This window comes from Chelmon rostratus, chromosome 3 (assembly GCF_017976325.1).
Source record: "Chelmon rostratus isolate fCheRos1 chromosome 3, fCheRos1.pri, whole genome shotgun sequence".
NCBI classification, from domain to species: Eukaryota; Metazoa; Chordata; class Actinopteri; order Chaetodontiformes; family Chaetodontidae; genus Chelmon; species Chelmon rostratus.
In genome coordinates, this window is record NC_055660.1 from 21572003 (window position 1) to 21594455 (window position 22453).

General features: G+C 42.9%; 1 protein-coding gene across 3 annotated transcripts in view; it reads right to left on the bottom strand.

Annotated features, from left to right (window-relative positions):
• Positions 1-1849: 1849 nt before the first annotated feature.
• Positions 1850-22453, bottom strand: part of gcgrb (glucagon receptor b) — a 39079-nt gene continuing 18475 nt past the window's right edge. The window contains exons 2-14 of one of the 3 annotated variants that reach the window (XM_041933571.1): positions 15080-15182; positions 14801-14897; positions 14572-14679; positions 11776-11864; positions 11430-11536; positions 10621-10777; positions 9588-9747; positions 7967-8027; positions 7705-7774; positions 5571-5659; positions 4872-5016; positions 4115-4156; positions 1850-3749 (exon numbers count right to left, since the gene is read on the bottom strand). In XM_041933571.1, the coding sequence (XP_041789505.1) occupies positions 3327-3749; positions 4115-4156; positions 4872-5016; positions 5571-5659; positions 7705-7774; positions 7967-8027; positions 9588-9747; positions 10621-10777; positions 11430-11536; positions 11776-11864; positions 14572-14679; positions 14801-14897; positions 15080-15088 (1557 nt within the window). In that variant the 5' untranslated portion in view covers positions 15089-15182 and the 3' untranslated portion in view covers positions 1850-3326. Of the gene's footprint in view, positions 3750-4114; positions 4157-4871; positions 5017-5570; positions 5660-7704; positions 7775-7966; positions 8028-9587; positions 9748-10620; positions 10778-11429; positions 11537-11775; positions 11865-14571; positions 14680-14800; positions 14898-15034; positions 15183-22453 lie in introns of all 3 variants that reach the window. The other 2 variants (XM_041933570.1, XM_041933569.1) reach the window with 2 other exon arrangements.

Below are 22453 nucleotides of genomic sequence, written 5' to 3' on the forward strand. Positions count from 1 at the left end.
GCTTCGTGTGGCGCGTGTATACGACTTCCGATCCAGGTTGAACACACAGGAAATTTGGAATTAGCGACACAGAGAAATAAAAACACAGAAAACCTGGACCAAAGATGATCTACACGTAGTCTCAGAGCTGAAACGTAGATGGACTGCAAGGAAACCAACTAGACCAGAAATCAGAAAAAGTGGGCAACTCTCATCATTCTCTTATTGTGTTTTCTTTTCTGTATCGAATCTTATGTGGTAGAGATTTAATTAAGACCTGCATTTTAGACGTTTTCAATCCCTTTGGCAGTGGGTTGAAAGTCAAATTATTGCTGCAAAAAATGTCCCTAGTTAGTTGAAACAGCGACTCACAGATGGCTTTCGGCAGAGTGATCCTGAGGGGGACTTTTACAGAGGATGTGTGGAAGATTTTCAACCACTGTAAAATGATTTCACTGACCTTCTGCATGCATAATGTATTTTCCACAATCCTCCCTGTAGACTTGCAACATCGCGAATGCCCATCAGGAGCATTAGCCAGTGCCTGTGGCTAGAATAATATGACAGTCCTTAAAATAGATGTTTCCTGCAGAGTCAGCACAAAAACAACGATCTGTTTTTGTAATATCTCAGCTTGTTTTTTGTAATTGTGTCTTTTTTGTGTCCATGTTAGGAAATTAACCTTGAGTTGCTCATTAAACAATCAGTAAGCAACAAGTTTTGCTCTTTCAGTGATAAAAGTTTATCTGTAAGTTTATGACGCGGTGATACTTGAAATGTGCAATCGGATGAGCTTTTAGCTGCACACATAAGAATATGATATGAAAAAGCAGTGAGACTGTGTTAGTAGATAACCTTTGGGTTCTTAGCTCACTTCATCCACTAAGCTTGTATTCTGTATAAGCCGGTACAGTATTCATTCATTTAAAGCTTCTTTTCCACTGTTGCTTCACTAAGAATCAAAACACAACTTCTTCTGCCCTTAAAGTAACAGGGCTGCTGAAAGCCAAGACTGAAATTGAGTTTTGATTGCCAAACAGTGTGCATGAAAACAAATCTAAATGAACTAGATGCAGGCCAAGTCTAACACCCACCCCATATTACACAACAATTACTTTGCAAATATAGCATAGTATAATAATTGCTATATAACACCTGAGATGTGACCTTGGGTATTTACAACATAAAATAATTATTGTATGTATTATTTTATTTTGTATTATTATTAGTATTATTATTTTGTTTGTGAAGCTGTTGCATGTCAGTTGCTAACATCCTCACTTCAATGATTAATTGGATTACTGTCCTGTAATGATCTTTTATACAAAACATCTTCAAAATTCCAATAAAAATTAATTTTTTTTATTAAGATGTGAATATCATCTATGATGAATCTTGAATGTATTTTTCTGTAGTTTGTACTTCACATACAGGGAGAGTCGGGCTGTTCCCCTGAGAGACCGTGTGAGCCGCCCTTATCTAATAATCTCTGCCGGCTTCATCCTGCCATGCAGAGAGCTGCTTCCAGTGGTTTCTGTTCTTTGTAAAATGTAAATACATTCATAGAGTGGGAGGAGTTTTCAGAGCGATCCCTGTATCAATAACACACAAGAACCCCGCACACACACACATTAATGCGTGCACGGCCAATGCATAATTCATGCTCTGACAACTTATCTTGTGCGGAGCAGCACACAGATGAGTCATTATCATTTCAGGTTGCGGTCATCTCCAATGGAAACATGCATGTTGATTGACACTGATTGGCTTTGCAGTCAAACACTGAGGTGGAATAACTGCACAGTGATATGCATGTGGAGGAATTTATTTGTCACATGTTTTCAGCTGATGTTGAAACATGTTGCTCTTGTCGGGAACATTTCTGCACTGATGTCAGCTAAGTACCATTTTTGCTTTAACGTCAATGTGTCAACAATGTGCATGTAGCTGTGGAGGAATGACAGCCATCTCTAACACGAACGTCTCTCCCTCTCATATGATGGACTGACACAGTATATACTGACACTTTTTTTGCTGACAGATTTAGTTTAATTGGATCCACAGAAACATATGAGACACAATAATTTGGCTTTTGTATAAACCTTTTTGCTCTCTCTCTCTCTCTCATGTCATCGTTTGCTTCGTGTCCCTCCTTGAAACGTTTAAAATGAAACATGTACAACCATGTTTAGTGAAACAAGTCTTTTCTCAGATCAATGAGTCATGAACTGCCCGCTAAAACACAGAACAACAACACATCTGTCCAACCGCCCTCTTTCTAGTATTCGCTCTTATCAATATTTACAGTGTACAGTGCTCCCTCTTCCACTTCAAACACGTTTATTTGTTTTCATCATCTTTGCTGAAAAGGTTCACTAGGAATCCCTTTGTGAAAAAGCCTCGTTGGCTCCAATCTGAGTGCATCATGTATGAATTTTTGGTCCGAGGCTGCATGAGGACAAATCAAGAGTTTAAATCAAGTCTCCTCACTGGAAAAAGGTGCTGTGGACAGAGTATGTATTGTCATTCACGTTTATACACTTAAATATTGTCTCACCCATATTTCTCCATGTTCATATACATTCAGTCAGGAAAATCTGTTTAAAAAAGGCAAAGGATGGAGTTAGTATGGACAAAAAGGGAGGACGGGAATGTGCATGTAAGAATGGGTTTAGTGCCTGTTTACCCAGATGTAAAATGCATCGTGGTGTATCATTATTTTCATTTAAAATCTAGTATAGCTTATACATTATAGTGTAGCCTCTCTGAAGATCAAAGCATCAGTCCTCAGCCTCAGCAGGACATACACTGTGTGAAATGAGTCAGTGGTCTCCGGCGAATCTCTGTTCCGCCTTCATCCTGATCTCCATGGTGAAGACGTCTAGAGCCATACACGCTGAAGTCCACATTTGCTTTCATAAAACCAGAATAGAAACAAAAAACTAACTAAATTTGACACTGAGACGTTCTTGTAGGAGAGTACCACAGATGAGCGGCCATCGCTGCAAACAGACACAACACAAGCATGACTCACAGCGGCAACAGCAGCACAGATGGAAAGATGTGAGCAGGGTCGGTGTCAAAATGGCAGTCCTCCATATGCACACGCACGCACACACACACACACATAGGTACAACCACATGTCTACACACTGGACACCACCAGACTGTCACTTTAATTGATTTAATCATTCCTGATGTCTGAAGTGAATAGGTGCTTTTTCGCTCAAGGCCCAGCTGGTCGGGTTGAAACTGTAGCATCACTTTGCAGTGTGAACTTCCTGATCTGCGTTGTTGGCGAGTGATCAGTGTGTGTTTTCGTGACGAGGGCTCAGCGCAGGTTGTCCTCAGACGTTAGTCTCCTCTCCTTCCAGAGGGTATGTGTGGCATCGCGCCCTCTCCTCCAGACACACGTCCTCTGTGGCAGTGCTCACGTGACTGGCGGCGCCTCTGCGTGGCAGGAAAGAGAACTGCAGGGTGTGTCTGCTCTTGGCCGCCTTGCCTTTCCCTGTCCCGTTGCTGTAGGAGACGACCAGTCGGCGGTTCTCCTCAGGTGCGGCGGAGCACGAGGGCCCTCTGTCAGCTTTGTTGAGGCGAGGCGAGTCACCGCTGGGGTCACTGCCGTTGTTGTCATGGAGATAGGGCAGATTGCCGGTGGCGATGCTGCCGCTTTTGATGTGCGGCGTGTGGCTGTGGGTGTGACGGTACTCCTCATCAATGTCCTTACCCAGCTTCCACCTCTTCCACTTTTTCAGCATCTCCGACTGCACCTGAAGGATGATGGGATGCCAAAGAGAGAGACAGAGAGAGACATGAAGGTTTGTGATGAAGATTAGATAAGACACCGAGCACTTCATCAGATGGACGTCTCTTGCCAAAGACTACATTTAAAAGTCTGGAGATTAGCAGATAGATGATGTTGTGTTCGTCCCACTTTATAGACAAAAGAATCAAGTGAAACGTGAACAAAGATGGAGCTTTTAGAGATATAAATGGACCAATAAAGGCTGCAGATAGAAACACTGATGATGAGAAATGTTTAGTTTATCTTGTCTGTAAAGGGGGAGGAAGGAACTGCAGCATCGACAGAGATTAAATTAAGGTGGTGCTCCACATGAAAGCACATCTGTCTCACCTCTTTGTTGACAAAGCAGTACAGGATGGCAACCAGCAGGCCCTGGAACAGAAGGTTTGACATTTCAGTCATGTCAGATACTTGAAAAAATTTACTGTGAATTACAAGATATACTTTTGTCTCTGTGCAGGAGAACTCCATTCTTGTCCAAAAAGCAAATGATTACAAACGCATGAAAGAGACATACAATTGCACTGGGTGTCATATACCCACAATGCAATGGACGGCTCAACAGTGAAGCTGCTCTAGGATGAATTACATGGACCATTTTGATCACACTAAAGTAATATGCCAGCCAGTGCATCAGTATGGGTACTTTAAACCTGTATGTTTGTAATGGAGTCCTTTGGCACAGAAGCGTAAACTATATCAGCCTACACAGTCAATAGCAGTTCTTCGTAGGGTGCATTAATTGCTAGTGTCGGTCTTTTCAAGTGTAGTTTAAAGGTACCATGTGGAGCACTAGTGGTGCTGTTCAGTATGTGATCAGGCACAGGCATGAGGGACGGTGATGACGGTCATAAGATATGTGGCAATGACATGACGTAAACGGTGCATGATTGAAAATGTGGAGGAAATCATCTTTGCAAATATTTTATATGGAAGGATCAACACCCAACATGTTTGTAAGATCTCAAGGATACACACTGCATTTTAATGAGTAGCACTGAATATAGGAAAAAGAGAAGAGAAACACACTCATGTTCAAGGGATGCAAGTGTGAATCGGCGAGAGTTAAGTTTAATGGGAAGCGGACCTGGAAAGAGTTGAACAGCAGGTCACAGAAGAGGCGGATGAGGCGCAGCATGGAGCCTTTAGGGACGGACTCGTCGATGACGAAGGTGAAGAGGATGGCGTGAATCCCAAGCAGGGGGATGAGAGTCAGAGTGGACTTTGCTAATCTGGACCAAAGGAGGAAAAGTTGTAAAGATCAGACATTAAATGAACCAGAAAGGACAGCCACTACTCATTTTACTAAGTTCTGACCTTCACTGACCCTCATGAGGTAAGAGCTTTTGGTTCAACGCACTTGTCCTCAAACTTTATGGAGAATTAACAATTTATTCTAACCAGAAAACATTAACATGTACAGACATATACAAGGAGAGAAATATATCATGCTTAATTATAGTCTTCACCACAATAACTACTTCTGAAATGAAATGCAAGGTGGTAAAATGGTCATTTCTAAGATTTTAGTGGCTGCAATAGAATCAGTGCTTCTGTATTAACAACAGATCACATGACTGCGTGTGCTGTATGTGACAGGGGGTGTTCACAGTGATGAATTTACAGAAAATTATCACCCAACTCAGCAGTTCCTTTCAGCTCATTGTTGCCAGTCCACATATTGTCGTTTTCAGCAAAAAAAAAAAACCCACACAAAAACCTCAAACAATAAAACCGGCACGCCAGCAGGCCAGCAAACATCCCCACACACCTTCAGTTCCCTCACCTGAACTTGTAGTCAGTGTATCGCATCTGATGAGCTCTGAGTTTCGACATCAGGATTTTGATAATTCGGATGAATATGAAGAAGTTAATCTGAAATGAGAAGAGAAGTTAAATGGACACAAACGAATATGCAAAGCATGTTCTGTGGAGTTTTAGATGACATCATGTGTAGAGAGACAGACTCCCTAAAATGTCTTGAATCTTTCTTTGCTCTGTGGGATTTGAACTGGAGACACACACACACTCACACACACACACACACACACACACACACACACACACACACACACACACATTGTGATCTAGTGCAGAACCCTCTCTGATGACAGACAACATTCATTATTACAGCACTCAAGTTATTAGCACTCCAAGTTTGGTAACGTGGATGTTGTCTTGAAAGATGTTTGTGTGAATGTGTGTGTGCTGGAGTGCACACACAAACACAGTTTATTTATGTGCGTGAGTGCGTGCGTGCATGTGTGCATGCATGTGTGTGGACAGTAGTTGAACTGCAGGGTTGTGTTTGGGATTGTTAGAGGATGACATATGAAGTAACGTCTGTTATACAACCGTACGGCGTCTATTTCAAAGATTACAATAAAGAGATTTGTTTCCACAGAGGGCACCTACTGTATGACTTCCACAGTGCAGGAAATGTATGGGTTTCTGAGCATTATATGTGTGCATGTGTGAGGACACGTACGCTTTACCATGAGGTCACAGTTAAAGTGCACTCATAAGTGTGTTCATCCATAATTTTGTTTGCCTCTATGGGAACAAGAGGCAGGAAACACACAAGACGAATTCCACAACTGATATCTGCGTGTGTGTGTGTGTGTGTGTGTGTTTCTACATCCACATGCAAGATCACCAACTATAAAACGGTCCAGCTACATATGTTAATCTTGCAGTTTTTAGGAATAAAGTTTATGTAAATATCTAGAGATTAAAATCTGATTGTCACTCTAATGCAGCTGTTACCAGTTTTATCTAAGGGTTTTTATTCATTACTTATTCATAAAAATCCCTTCACCGTTCTTGACTTGAATGAAAAACATATGCAAATAATTGTTTCACAAGAATATCTATCTATCTATCTATCTATCTATCTATCTATCTATCTATCTATATACATATATACATATATATATGTATACACACACACACACACACACACACACATATCTAGTCTTTTTTCTTAATTTCAGCTCATGGAATTAACAACCTAGATAACAGAGAGCTAGCAAATGTGTTAGCTTAGCTAGGTGGCTAACTGGACAGTGAGTTCACACAGTTTATTCTAAAGATGTATTCTTACCATCCACTCCCGCCTCATAGCTGTCAAGTAGCTATTGCTGCTACTAGCAAAACAGCTAGTAACTGCAATAGCTTCGTCTATTTTGGACTCTCTGGCCCTCCGTCCTCTCAAAGGTTGGACTCTTCCCTGCCAGTAGACGTATGGGTTGAAAGTAGGCAAAGCTTCTTTAAGCAGTCATAAGCCCAAAACAGCCAGTTATGGTTTTCAATAGTGTGGTGGACTGAAATTTTGAGTAATTTATTACTTATATTAGTGCACAGTTCAATGTAATAAAAGCCTGTAAAAGCATCAGCAAACAGTCCTAAATAGACTAAAATCGGTCCGAACACTTGCCTTCACTGAACAGTGGGCTGCTTTTATTGTCATTTTTACTTCATAAAATCACAGTGAGAAGCCACAGTTGACTGAAGTGGCGTTCTGTGCATGTAGAGGACTCAGCGAGGCGAGATAATGATGCTGCTGATGTGCACGAATGGAAGCTGGGAAACCATGAACTCCTTTGTGAAAAGACAAGACAAAAAAATTTCCATTCCGAATGCAATTTTTACTCCAACCCTACTTCCAGCGAGTGTTTGATCTACAAAGAAGGACACATGCACACATACATAACCACATCTCTGTTCACAGCAACACCTGCCAAGACACAGCTGGTGAATGTCTGCTGCTGTGTGTGTGTGATTGTGTATGTGTGTGTGTGTGTGTGTGCATCTGTAGCTCGATCACATGCCAGCACACTCTGGACTTGAATTTCTTTCACCACAGTGTTCAACTGTAAACTGCCAGACTGAGAATATGAAGGTCTGAGAAACAGTCTTACCAGATAGGCGAACAGTATGGGAGAACGGATGATCCACCAGTACCCCATGTTAATATTCCTCTCCCAGCACCTGCGCGCACACGCACACACACACACACACACACACACACACACACACACACACACACACATTTTACATTGTAACTTGTTGCCATTATCACATTGATTCTGATCTTTTCACTGGATCCAAAGACTCATCACATTCACACGCGACAGCACTGAACTTCCTGTCATTTGATGTGACGATAAAAAAGAGACTTACTCCTCGTCCTCATACAGATATTTCACTGTGATCCACGGCAACACGAATATGAGTGGCGCACCTGAGAACGACAGAGGTAAAATGTGACAGCGAACAGTGTAGAGATTTGTCACACACAGAGTTGCCATTTCACCAGTTTAGTGATCATAGATGCCTTCCATGTGGGGCTGGCAGATCAATCAAGCTTCATTTGTTGCAAATAATGTGCATAACAAAATACTGTTTGTGCTATATTTATTTTTTAACCCAGTTATCACAGTGACGGGATTTTATTACCTGCGATACAGCATCAGACATTGCGATCATTGTTTATGATCATGAGTTTAAAATCTCATCATCTAAAGACAAATATTTCTCCTCAAAGTTTCTAAATATGAAAACGTCTGCCTGTGTCTGTGCTTTATTGAAGTAAAATCTAATCTGGCCATAAAACGTACTTTTTCTTTGGACATGATCTGTCCTGTCAGGCTCATGACTCAGCGTCCATTGGACGATCCAGTTAATATTGTGGCTACACCATGATTTGTTATTTCCGCTCAGTGAAGATCTTCATCATGGGAAACGTTTGAAATCTCGAGATAACCATATCATTAAGCTGTTATCTCAGAATAGCAAGCTGAGAACATGATTACAAAGTCATTATTTATTTAGATTGTTGCGATCTCAAGAAAAAAGGCCAGAAACAACAGAAGCAGCTCTGGGCTTATGAATATGTGTGACCTGAGGATTCATACGTTTTGAAATAACGTCTTATTAAAATCAGCCATGGGCAGAAGAGTTTAAGTCTCACATCTGCCAGTTTTTTTACATCTTATTATTAGATATCCCACAGTCTTCACTTTTACACATCAGAGTGTGTTTGCAGGTTTTCGGGTTACTAGAAACAATGCATGTGTGTGTGAAACCTTTTGTGGCTCGAGAGGGAGCTGCGCGAAATCTGATAAACTGTCTCAAGAGACGTCACTTGAGTCGGTGCAGACTGCGAGTTTGAAAATGAAAAAGGACTGGGGGTGTCCGGTTAAAAAGAAGTGAGCTCATCAGGACCTCTGCGGCTCCTCGTCTCTGCTCGAGGCTACAGCAGCCGCTACCCGCACAACACGTCTGAGTCACTGACCCATCTGTTGGCGGTCGAGTTGCATTGTGGGTAATGTAGGTGGTATAATGTGGCAGAAGAACAAATATATCTGCTTCTGATGCATCAATTTTGATGCGTTTTTTTTTTTTTTTTTTTTTTAAACATCATCATCTGCGTCTGTTTCCAACAGTCTCTATGTGATGGCTTGTATTGTGCTGTCAGAGCCTGTCATACCACACCTGTCCACTAGAGGCTCTCAGAGATTTTTGTCACTCCACTGAATTCCCTGACTCATCCTGGGAACAGTCACCTGCACACACACCTGCTCTGTATTTGCTCATCAGTTTATTTACATACCTGTTAACCATTCCCGTACCTAGCTGACTCTCTGTTGCTGACGACTGCTCGCCAGTGCCTGTGTGCTACGACAGATCTATCTAAACACTGTTTCCTGTTTCCTCTCCTCATCAAACTCAGGACGCAACAGCAATACGACTTTCTGTAGCTAGCAGAGCAACATTACTGTGTGACTGTTGTGGCTCTTACCCCAGCCAATGGCCAGGTAAATGTAGAAATACTTCCTCTCGCTGAACACGGTGATGACCAGCAGGCTGTGCAGGTAGATGCCCTCCACCAGCAGCCAATAGTTGTTGGCCATCACACTGTACTGCATCATCACCATGGCACCGCGGCACCACGTCACGGCCTGGCACACGACACAGGATGGGGGTGGGTGGAACACAAACAATAAACCAAGTCGACACCTTCTCTGCTAGTACAAAAGTCGAAAAAGTGTAGCTTTTTTTGCTTCAGCTCAGTTGAATTGACTCTGAGTCAGACTGCAGCACAATGGCAGCCTCAAATCTTGGCTTACAACAGCAGTTCAGATGTCAAGGACTGCTGCCCTCCACATTAACTATTCGTTTCTGGCATCAGCAGCGAATTTTGTCTTTGCTCACTGTCCTCCACAGAAATTAAAGTTACAACATAACCATAAATGTGCCTCGGCACAAAAGCAAAAAATCACATTCAGTGCACATCTTTAGCTGGTTATTGCTTGTTGTATTGTTTTACAGGAGATACACTGTACATTACACCAACGCAAATGTACAGCAGCTCAACAGTAAAGGAGCTGGAACTGGAAGAAATCAGTACGCTTGTGGCCGTTTCTTGATTTTCTCTTCCTCCCTGACATCAAAAGCTTATTCTTTCACAAGTTTTAAGTATCTTTTGAAATCTTCTTTTCGAACTTGTGGTGATAAATAACTGTGTTTCAAACAGCGATGTTCTCATTCAGAGGCCAGGAAATGACACTCAAAACATCAATAGCCAGAAGAGAGTGAACAACTGAACAAACAATATTTTGTAGAAATGCTCCTTCTCTTTATCACAGATTTGATGTGTCTTGACACGTCTAATCAATGCCAGATCAATAGCTGTGTTGTGGCTGTAGAACTAAATGAATAAATAAAAAACAGATATTCTGGAAATATGGAGCAGTCTCTGAATGTGTATGTGGCTCAACCCTGTGACCCTTTTCTCATCAACGGATTGGTTGCCATGCAGCGTTTGCTCTGACCGGTATGCTGACCCAAGCTTGTGTCTGGGCGTCACTGCTGCCCCTGGGGTCGAGCGTGAGGCTCAGCAGGGCGTCTTTCACCAGGATGGACACGGCTCTCAGGATGAAGGAGGCGAACAGGTTCATGTGGATGTTGTTCCTCATGCAGTGGAGCTTCCTGGTGCAGAGGTGACAGTGTGAGACAGCGTTTGACTTTTAGATGTCATATTCATTCCTCTGCATGAAATCACTCTGCCAGTCCTTCTTTGCGTCCTGTATTTCTGTTTTCTGCTTTTGTTATTTACATTTTTTCCTTCTTCATCCTCTCGTTCTTTCCTCTTTATCCCATCCCTCCATCCTTCCACCCTTTACTTCCTTGTTTCTTCCTTCCCTCCTTTCTCATGTCCTGGTTTATTTCCTGACTTGGTTTCCTTCCCCTCTCCCTCACCCCTTTCCTTCTTCCATTCTTCCCCTCTATCTTACATCTGTCTTCCCTTTGTTCTATCTTTCTTTTTCCATCATTCCTCCACTCTTCATTTATTTGCATTCTTCTATCCATTTGTTCCTCCTTCCTTTGTTCCATCCTTCCACCCCTTCTCTCTTCCTTCCTTTGTATTATATCTGCCTCCTTTCTTTCATTGCTTCATTTTTCCCTTCCTCTGTTCTCTCTGTCATCTCTCCCCTCTTTCTTTCTCCCTGCCCTCCTTCCTTCTTTCCTTCGTGTCCTCTTTCCATTTTCTCACTGTTCTTTACCTCCTTTACTTATTAATTCCTTTCCTGTATTCTGTCTTTTTTCCATTCATTCCTTCCACTCCTCATACATGCTGTACCTGAAGGTGATGAGGATTCCTAGGGCCAGCAGCAGAGCTCCCAGGGACAGCGAGTAGCCCACTGTATACATAATCCGCAACTGACTGAGGATGCGGCCATACTGCTGCTGCAGATCCACGAGCAGAGACAGAGTCAGTTACCTTCACACACTCCCTTCATACAAACAAACACCCACACCCACACACACATACACACACCGTCTTTTCAGATCGTGTATGTCTGGTTTAAGTGTCAGTCACTGCCACAAAGTCATCCAACCATCTGCCACACAAGGCAGGCCTGACCCACACATGCACACACACTTCTATAGATCAGACAGACACACACTGTACTGTATACACACACCTCACCAGGGTCGTCCTCACATTCGCTGGTATTCTTTTTTGCCCACTGACCGTCTTCGTTGCAGACTCTGTAGACCAGACCCTGCTGAACTGTTCACACAGGGACACATGTTTATATTATGATGGCATGTGTACCTCCCACTGTTGCCCGTACAACAATTTGTTTAAGAAAAAATAAATATTTTGTGACACTATCTTATCTGAAACAAACAGAAATTGTTGATCACTGAAATTGTTTCTTGACCTTCAAAAATAGTTCGAAAATATTAAATTCAGCCTTTTCCAAAGTCTTCAGCCTCATCTCGCAGCACTCCACAGTGGATGGAGTTGGCTAAGCTGCTACAGCGTCATGGCGATACTTCAGCTGTCATCACGTGACCCAAGTATGGAACTTATTTCACGTGACAAGACGACTGAGCAAGCTCGGCTGAAGGCTCCGTAAAAAGCGAAAGGGGAGTTAAATAGGATCTAGCCTCTGTGAAAAGGTAAAACACAGCCTCGGCATCTCTACTGATCAGTAATTATCACTTTATCTTCTTTAACTTACACAAAAGAAATGTAAAACGGCAAGTTGTGGTTTTATGGGAGGTTTTATGTCAGCCTATGTCCTGGAGTCTCAGCTGGTTGCCTGGCAACTGGTCTTGGTCATGAAATAGTCCGGCACATAACCCTCTGTCAAACCATAAACCAACAAACTAATCTAACCATCTGGAAGTTGCGGCTTCATATTTACAGAACAGATGTGATAATGGTATCAATCCTCTCAAATGTTGTGCATGAAAACAAAGTTGTTTCCTAAAAAGCTAGTCAAACTATTCCTTTCTCTTTTCTCTCGTATGCTGCAGCCACAACTGACCAAATTAAGACATTAAAAACAAACTACAATAATAAATATGAAGCCTGACTTAACCCTAAAATGTTACTTCTGAGATGTCATTCTGAGATCAATAAACGCTCCAGTTAGCATAGACAATGGTATTTTGTTTTTGCAATTTCAGCCAAACTATTAGCCTGAATCGGGCAATGAAGTCACCATCTATTGAGAGCAATGGTCACAAGGCCACAACTAACTTGTGTTTATTATTGATTAATACGCACATTCGTTTCTTACTTAGCCTGTTAGCCATTTTGTCTTTAAACAATCAGAAAGTACTGAAAAATGTTCATCGCAGCTTCGCACCTATTCAGAGCCTCCAAACCACCTGGAGGGGCCCTGGAGAAAGCTCCACAGGAGAGGAGCGCTGCCCCTGGAGACACTGGGTGAAGTCTTTACATCAGTTTAGGGCTGATAGTAGAGTGATAGCTGACTAACATTAGTCCTTCACACCCAATAAATGCCTCATCCACTCGCTGAAACCACTGTCCGCTCTATCCAGTACAGCATGTATCCAACAGACAGCTAGTTTCTTTCATCCCACTGAATGACAAGGACATATGATGAGCTGTGTCGCCATCAGCAAGCATCTTCCATTCACTCCACAGGACGACTTGAAATGAAAGCAGTTTGAAGAGCTCTTTCTGCTCTCACTTCTTGTCACTGGATGAATGCTGTATCATTGTGTTTCTCAAAAAGGACTGACGTCAACAGAATAATTAGCACAATAATTGTTGATATCGAATTCAATACATCACTGTAATGTTTCTGAAAATTGATTGAAAATGTAATGTAATGTTGTGCATATTCACAACAGCAGTGTCTATGAATGGAGTGAGTACTGGGTCTTCTGTCTCAAGGTGAGCCTGTTATACCAGGATCAGACCACATGAATCTAGTCTGATTTTGAGACAGGCCGATGAATTACAGCATTGTGACTGACCGTGAACTGTGAACGACCTGTAGTGTGAAAAGACTAGCATGTCAGATTTTTTTGGCTTTTGTTTGTAGCCATAATTTTGTCCACAAGTTTCTGCCTGTCCAGCTGCAGTGCGCCTGGTCCAGCCAGTCATCTCCAGGAGTGTCCACTAAGCACTGTTAAACCTGCAGGAGATTTCTGCTGGTCAGTGCTGTGTGTCAAGTGGCCAAGGATTTCATGTTTCATGCTGTTAGAAGATCACAAGACCATTCATCATATCTGACTGTGTTTATTATATTCAAAATGCCTTTAGGTGTTGCAAAATCCACTTAAAATGTAATTTTCTTAGTGTTGAGCATGAAGGTTCTTGACCTTTTGAACCCCACTCATTCTAATTAACAGATTTGTGGGCCACTTGGAGGCAGAGCAACAAGCTGTAAACATAATAATAACATCTTATAGAGCTGACATGGCAAACGTGTCGACACGTTAACAGTTGCTAACTATTTACACATCCTGCAGGCACACAGCAACGTTAGCATCTATTGGGAGTTGTGTTTCTGTCCACCTGATGGATGTAAGTCCAATATTCTTTCTCCTTTAAGCTTGTTTTGGTCTCCTGAGGGAAATATCGGGCTCTTTAGCTGCTGAATACTCCATATGTTCAACATCTATTCGCTAAATCTTTCTGCTGTTTGGTGCTCAGCAGGCTGTGTAGAACCAGTTTATTAGAACTTGGAGGGATGCTGATGAGAGAGAGGAGAACCAAAACGGAAAGCTGCTCAAAGGCAAGACAACCTGCTGAAAGATGCTTAGTTGCTCCACTAAGCTGAAGGCAACTAAACTGGGTGATCATTTTAACTATCATCCCCTTCCACATGACAAATATTAAATATTATTCTAAAATATTGATTAATTCAGTGTTAAATGTTCTTGTGTTCTGTTTTGCTTAAGCATACATAATGTGCACACACACACACACACACACACACACACACAGAGACCTTTATGGTGCCATGGCAGGAACCATGGGCAGGACACATTGACAGTGGTTCCTGGGAGTCCATCGGGCCAGCAGGCGTACAGGTCGAAGGTCCTGTTACACACCAGCCCTGCGGTGGAGAGCAGAGCTTTGAAATCTGTGCTCTTGGCATATTGTAGGTCGGGCTTTCTTCTCTCTCTATCGTGCATGGCGTTCAGACGTGAGCTCATGCTTTGAAGAAAGCGGCTAACCTGTGGTGGGGGGCGTGGCGTTGAGGTAGTCCAGGCACTGGTTTTTGTAGCTGCTCCACTGCTCCTTCACAAGCTCCAGGGAGTTTGTAGAGGAGACCTGCAGGAGGAGCTTCATGTCAAGTTTCAGCAACACAGCTGTCTAGCTCTTGTTTTGAATCTCCAGGCTCTCAGTAACAGACGCATCTCAGTCTGTGTGTCAGTGTGTGAAAAAGACAGAGAGGCTGTGAGTCGTACCTTTGTGCAGCTGCAGAGCATAAGCAAGGCCAAGAGGAGACACACCTGGGACATGCCACTGATGCTGGGAGGATGGGGGTCAGTGGGGACCAGAACACAGAGGAGGCCTGACACATGAGGGGGTCTCTGCCTTATCTCACCGTGTGGCCTATAGACATGACATGGAGAAACTTGTTAGCAGGAAGAGTGTGTGTTGTGTGTGTGTGTGCAAATTGTGCATCACTCATGTTGTGGGTACATAAAGCAGTTTACACAGTCACATAGTGGGGACTCGCCTTCCTTATGGAAACAAAAGACAAGTTGGCATAGGAAATGGAAGTCAGTGGAAGCCATGGCTGTGTGTGTATGTGTTTGTGTGTGTGTGTGTGTGTGTTGATTGTCCTGGCAGGTGCATTTCCTGCTGCATCAGTTGACCGTCTTCGCCCGCGAAGTTGGAGAACAAAACGAAATCTGAAACGTTTCTGCAAAAAACACCTTAACGATGGAAACATTTTTGGCTAAAACGTTTCAAATTCCATTCTGTTCCAGTCCAGTGTGCTTCTCATGATGACGCCATGTGCTTTTCTGTGTGTGTGTGTGAGTGTGTGTGTGAGTGTGTGTGTGTGAGAGAGAGAGAGAGTGAGTGTGTGTGTGTTTCCATGGCACCTGACTGCTGTACCTGACAGAGATTCAAACCTTCAAACATCCATAGCCTGTCATGTCACCACAGCACAAAGATTAACACCTCCAACGATCAGGCGAGCTGCCGGTGTGCTGTACAGACCCTTTATCTTGTGCTGTTACTCTTCCTCTTCACGACCACATGCAGCTCTTATCGACTGAGCAGCAAAGCCGACGAGACACTTCACAAGCTCCGACATGTTATCCACGTGTTTGGCAATTTATGATGATACACACTGAGGACTGTCTCTGAATGATACAGCTTTGGATATGAATTATAGGATGGAGACCTATAGAGGCAGCTATGAGCCCAGGCAAGCCTCAAATGCATAAGATGAGTCAAACAACTGCCTCCAATCCAGCCCCCACCTCCAGGAACCCAAATGTCCCGCTGTTCTTAATCTGTTATATTTTTCTTATGGCAAAAAAATCAGCATACAGCTCCATTGTTGTCCATAATGTATTAAATACATTGTAAATACTCACAGGGCACCAAATGTATATTAATCCACAGCAGAAAATAGTCCCTCAGCAATTCCCTGTTTGCTACTGTTTAAGTATTTTCTGCTAAAAACTACAGCGCCCTGCTGTTTTAGGAAATTACTCTTTTTAAATGTGACACTAAAACCTTTTTTTTTAAATTTTCGCCTCTATAGGAGTTAATGATTGCCTCAGTGGGCTGGAGAAATGCTGCAGGAATCTGTGCTTCTTCTTCCGGGTTTCTGGTCACTCATTATCAGCTGTTGACAGTGAGGTGTTTCTATACTTGTTCTAAAAGAATAATGTTTGGTATATTCCATCTCATCAGTGACCAACCACTGATCAGTTAATAGCAGATGTTTAAAGACGCAAGGATTAAAAGGTTTGATTATCACTCAAAATATGTTTCTGTCATGATTTATAAACTCTGCAGCTTTATGAACAAAATAATCAATTTTAAGTTGGGTCATTTTCACCTAACATGTATTTTGGGTTGAACAGGATCTCTGTAATCTGCAGTTTATGTAATTTTATCTCCTAACCTCCCTCACTGGCACATATACAGAGATTTGATTTTCATGGGTGGCTGGGCATATGAGAGCATGTGAGCATTTGTGTGTTTGTGTGTGTGCGTGCACACGTGTGCCACTGCTGCTAGCGTCTGTGTGTCTGTTTTTAACCACAAGACTGAGCAGAGGACAGCGCATTATCATAGGATTGTCTCAATCTGATAGCTTTATTGACCTCACAGGCAGGTTTTACATTACACACCCACATGCACACACATGTACACACACACACACACACATACACACACTTGGATTCTGTGGAATGAGGATGTGTCTTTTCAAGCCTGTCTTAAACTCTTTTTCCAAGGTAGTAGCACCTCAGGTTTTTAAGGCCAGTAATTAAATCAGTTTAATTTAATCAAATAGTGCAGTGGCTGCTCGTCGCTGCTTTTGGGTGAAATTCATCACTGTGTTATGATGTAATCTGAAATGCTTAATGACGATGCACCTCTGAGTTTTTCTGGAGTGGTTTGTGGTGGACCAAAACGGTTTGAAAGTTTCTCGAAACGCAAATAATATTTTGGTGAAAGAGAAAATATAAACGTGCCTTTCAGGCTGTGGTTAGAGGAATGAACTACCTTGAAACGCCTTGATAACAATTGTGTATTTCAAATAATCTTATGACATCTATAGAAGGTCAGCGGTATGGTGCAGTTCTTGTTCTGTTTGATTTGATTTTATGTCTGTACACTCAGACAGAAATTCTTTGAACTACTGCTGTTCTTCTGCTGAGCCAATGCTCGTGTCCTTCTTCTAAACATCCATTCTGGACCTCTTTTACATGACAATCCTGATTCAAGGTTCAGCATCCCAGTGTTATCAAGGAGCAAGAGATGATTTGTATGAGCACAATCAGCCTGTGTGAGTCACGACTTTTCCTTTGGAATATTCCTGAATAATGCACTGCCCATGTACATCAAAACACACCACTCTCTCTTTCTCTATCTGCGCGTGTGTGTGTGTGTGTGTGTGTGTGTGTGTGTGTGTGTGTGTGTGTGTGTGGTCATTGTAACAGCTCCCAAGGGATATTTGCTTAAACAGACTGACTTCAACCCATTATTTGCATTGCTCATTTGCCCCTTTCTCTCTCGCACACAAAAACACACATGCACATGCTTTTTCCTCCTCTGTCCCTTGGCAAGAAAGAGGTGGAAGTGAAAAAGATCATTACTGACTATGTTTTGCACTTTTAGCTCACAACACAAATTATTCACAGATGAGGCCACAGCATCCTCAGCCCTCCTCCATCTCCTGCTGAACTGAACATTCCTGAAAACAACATTGCACTTTATCCTTTTGTTTGACTCATTAACACCCTGCAGAATACATGAAAGCTATCAATCAGTCTCTTTCATTCATAATTGTAATTCTGTTCATGAGCTCCGATCACTGCTCCTTTCATTTCTCTTCCTCAGCCTGCATCCCTTGGTTAGAAGACTTCGCCTCTCTCCTCCCACGCATTTCCATTAAAGCACACGATATGTGTGCTTGTCCCGGGGAAAAGCACAGAGACAGGGCAGGAAGAGAGGCAGAAGGAAGTAGAGTAGGAACGTGTAACAGCAAATCATGCATCAAGGACATTGTCCTCAAATGATCAAACAACTGATAATGAAATCTTTCACAAAAACAGACCGTTCCCCATTATCATTAAGGTTATGCTGTCCATACGGCCCATCATGAGCAGTTCCCAATTATGTTGTTTAAATCAATAAGCCTTCTCTATGTGATGAGGAGTGGGCAATTAGGTGGAGCACGGAGAGTATGTAGGTGGTAGCAGAGACAGGAGTGCAGCGGCTGTAATGGAGCTAAACAGAGCTATAATTATGTTGTTTCTGCCTCGCTGAGCCGCTCTGCCCCACATGGAGACTTACAGCAAACTGCTCTCGAGCTCTAATATCACTTCTCCGCATGACTTTTCCCCTCTTTCTTTATTTCTTTATTTCTTTCAATGTTGTTCACCATCTGTCTGCCTGTTTGAAAGTTAGTGTTCAATGCTGTACAGGCTTCGGCCTATGAGAGTGTTGCTGGCGGGTTTATTCCAGCGCACGTGCAGTTGTGAAGATTTTCGGTGGCGGTGTCCCTCCAGAGGACGATACAGACAGACAGACATCAAGTATTTCAAGTTTTCGAGTATTTGCCATTTTTCATGACGTTCAGGTACGCGCAGGTATCGAGTAGAAGTGACACTTGTGCTTCATTATCTTAACATAGTATTCAACTTGTAGAATACAGTTCAAGCTGAGATTGTAAGTATTTAAATCAAAATGCAAAACAATTATTAATACTGTTAATACTACTATTAATGCTAACAGGCACTAAAAGTTGTGTCATTATCAACCAAACTACAACAGCAACTCCGCGGGCAGCAGGAACAGCATCCAGGCTAACAAGCTCCGAGTCTGTGCCTGACTCTGGCAGAGCCCCAAAGCGGTCTCTTTTGCGTACGACCTGCAGGTCAGCAGTTACTGACAGCACCAATGGCAGGGAGGATTCATGTAAGCTGGTGTCGGCAGCGGTCGAGTCAGGTCTATGGGTTTACAGTTCTGAACCGTCTCAGCGGCGAGAGACGATGAGCCCCGAGAGGAAAAGCATGATTCAGTCAGAAGCTAAACTTTGTCAAGCAGCGTTCAAGTAGGATTGTAATATTATTCAAGACTGTAACCCTTTCGTTGAAATGCCTGGCAGCTGGTTCGGTAACATGCACAGTAATACAGAGTAGGTGGAAAAAGCCTTTGCTGTAGTTTAGAGTGCAAGCATACGGCTATTTCCTGCAGGTAGCACTGTGGACCTGGTATGCATCAAACTGACAAAAGTACCAGTAGAAAAGAACTGTTCGCTCATGTCTGGCCAGCACAAATTCATTATCAGTCTGAAGCTTATAAGACAAGATCTTAGAGATTGTCATCAAATATTATAGATGGGCTACAGTATAATGCTGTGTATACTACTCGTTACATTACATTAAACCTTCTTAAAGAACAGTAAGACCACCATTCAGCTACAGCAGCTACATCTAGCCATGCTCATACCCTGGTGTTTGTTTTATTTGTGCAGGTTTTGAGACACCTGTCTTTGAGACAATTCTGTCTGCATCCCAATACAGAGGAGGTCAATGGAATTTTGTTTGAGCGGCCCAAATCGAACAGCTGTGTGAGAGAATATGTTCTGCCAAAAATTGGGTGAGCTGACACTTCAGCTCTCATCCACAGCCGTGAAGCCATGTACACAAATTTTATTTAAGACCTTCAAGGACCCTCATACAGCGCTCCTCTCTTTTTTCTGTCCTCTTCAGCGGCAGCAGTTCAGGTGTACTTGGTTAGTGACAATAACAAGAGTGTGTGTGCAGGTGTGCTTGTGTGTCTGTGCATGGAGGCGTGTGAAAGCTGCGTGTTATGATTAACTGAGGTGGGTGATGGAGGTGACCCAGAATCTGCTCCTTCAGCAGATGTTACGCATCACAAACAGAGCAAGAGCCATCTTTTTTTCTTCGCATCTCTCTGTCTGTCTCGTCCTCTCAACATAGTTTCTCCTTGTCCTTCCCCCACTCTTCTGTTTCATAACTTTCCAGCAACATGGAGAAAAAAAACGGCCAGGGCCTTCAGAAATTCCTTCATTATAATTTATTTTGCCTTCTCAAGGGAGACTTGTCTGTCCATCTTGTTTCCTGTCTGATTTGGCTCATATGGGAGGTCAGTGGGAAACATGCAGAGACAGCAGATGAGGATCTGATTGGGACAAGCTTCAGTCCTGTGTCTTCTGTAAGCACCTCGAATTGGACAGCTGTATCAAAACACCTCCTAATAGTTGACACATGGTGCTCCTCTGTCCCTCACTTACAGCTGTTTACTCTGCCCACACATAAGCTAGTGGACCTTTAGCGCCATGCTAAACAACTGTACTGTTTTTCATGTCAACCTATAATGTCCCATAGTATCTGTCCATTAGGAGGATTAAGTGTTTTCACCCTTCATGTAGAATACACAGCAGCTCTCTCCTTCATGGTTCTCATATTAAAATAGTTTGGCTCCAATCGTCACCACTTCCACTCAGGAGACATCTGTGTTGGATAGAAGCTCGGGTGCCGCAGAGCCACTGGCAGATGGTCTGAGCAGCTCTGAGGTGATCGCTACATTAAAAAAAAGAATAAGAAGTAATATTTCTGTCTAATAAATTGAAATGATGAATCCAAAGGCAAGTGTCCAGTGGTGGGAGTGGATGAACAAAGAGGAGTCCAGATGAGCATCGTAAAAAGTTGTGTGTGAACATGAGGAGTGTGTGAATGAAGGGGAGAGGGAGATAGAGAGAGGGCGTGCACATGAGAAGAAGGCCTGGACAGTACATACCATTCTCAGTGTCCCGTGGAGAACGCCAAGAGCCAGACCCTAAATCCTCAGCCATGTGCCCCCTGGACTCCTCCATAAAAATGCTCTCTTATACCACAGTTATCCTGCTTGCTATATATTCTCCTTCAGCCTCACATTGCTGCCATAAACACCCTCTCTGCTATGGAAACAGACAGCCCCATTCACCTGCCAACACATGCACATGAACACTTCTTACACAAGCTATTGAGTTAATAAGTAGAAAATATATGTAGGTTTATGCAGCTGGCTGAGCGGAGAAAAGGACGGCAACATATGGCAAACAGACAAAAGCTCAAAGTTGTGCCTCCATTTGAACAATCAGTGGCAGTTTGAAAAGCCACTAACTAATTTATAGGAATAGGGAAACACGCTTATGCACTTTCTTGAGAGTTGGGTGAGATCGATGTCGCTCTCATGCAGCCGCAGACAGCAGCTGGTTAGCTTAACATACAGACTGGAGAAGAGGGGGAGCAGCTAGCCTGGCTCTGTCCAAAGGTAACAAAATCCATCTTTGAGGACCAACCAGCACGGCTAGCCGCTTCCTTGTCCTTAGCTCACACGTGACTGAGCTAACCAATCAGAAGCCAGGTGGACTGAGGCAAATGCGTGGAAAGCCACAGAGGCAGATAAAGCAGATTATTCTAACTGTTTTAAAGTTGCAGATGAAAAACTTGTAAAAATGAAATAATGAACTGTATAAACATACAAGTGAACACCTAACTGTGCAAAAATATATTAAGTAAAACCAAATATATGAATGAAACTTACTTAAAGTTAACACCTCCTGACCAGTCTCTGATACATTCAGTACAACAGCAACCAAACTGTAAGGACACAATCGCATTACTGTTTCTTGTTACTGAGATTGTGTTACTGCTCAACATTGGTGGTTGATATATGAGCACAGAAGGACAAAAGGACAGATGGACCAGGGCTGATCCATAGTGTCTGCCTCACCCCTGTCCCTGCAGGGAGAGAAGTCACAAGCGAGCGCATTAGTGTTAGCGTGTATCATATCTAAACCAACCACCCAACCTGCCTGTCATGCATCTGCTAGAGGCGCATCTGCTAAACACTCAGCGACACACACCGTCACACCTGTGACGGCCACAAACATGAGGGTCACAAACTGGACTCAGACATGAAAATGCACACGAATGGTGCACGAAACTACTCATGAACGGCTCTTCATATGGGCTTGATCATCCACAAAAGCTAATCTGCATTCAAGGAGGAACGTTTGAAACACTAAGGCTCCTGTATCTTTAAAAACTGTTATATAGCTGCTCAGTTTCCACAAGTCAACTGTGCATGTGCGGGCATGCATACGAACACGCATGCGTGCA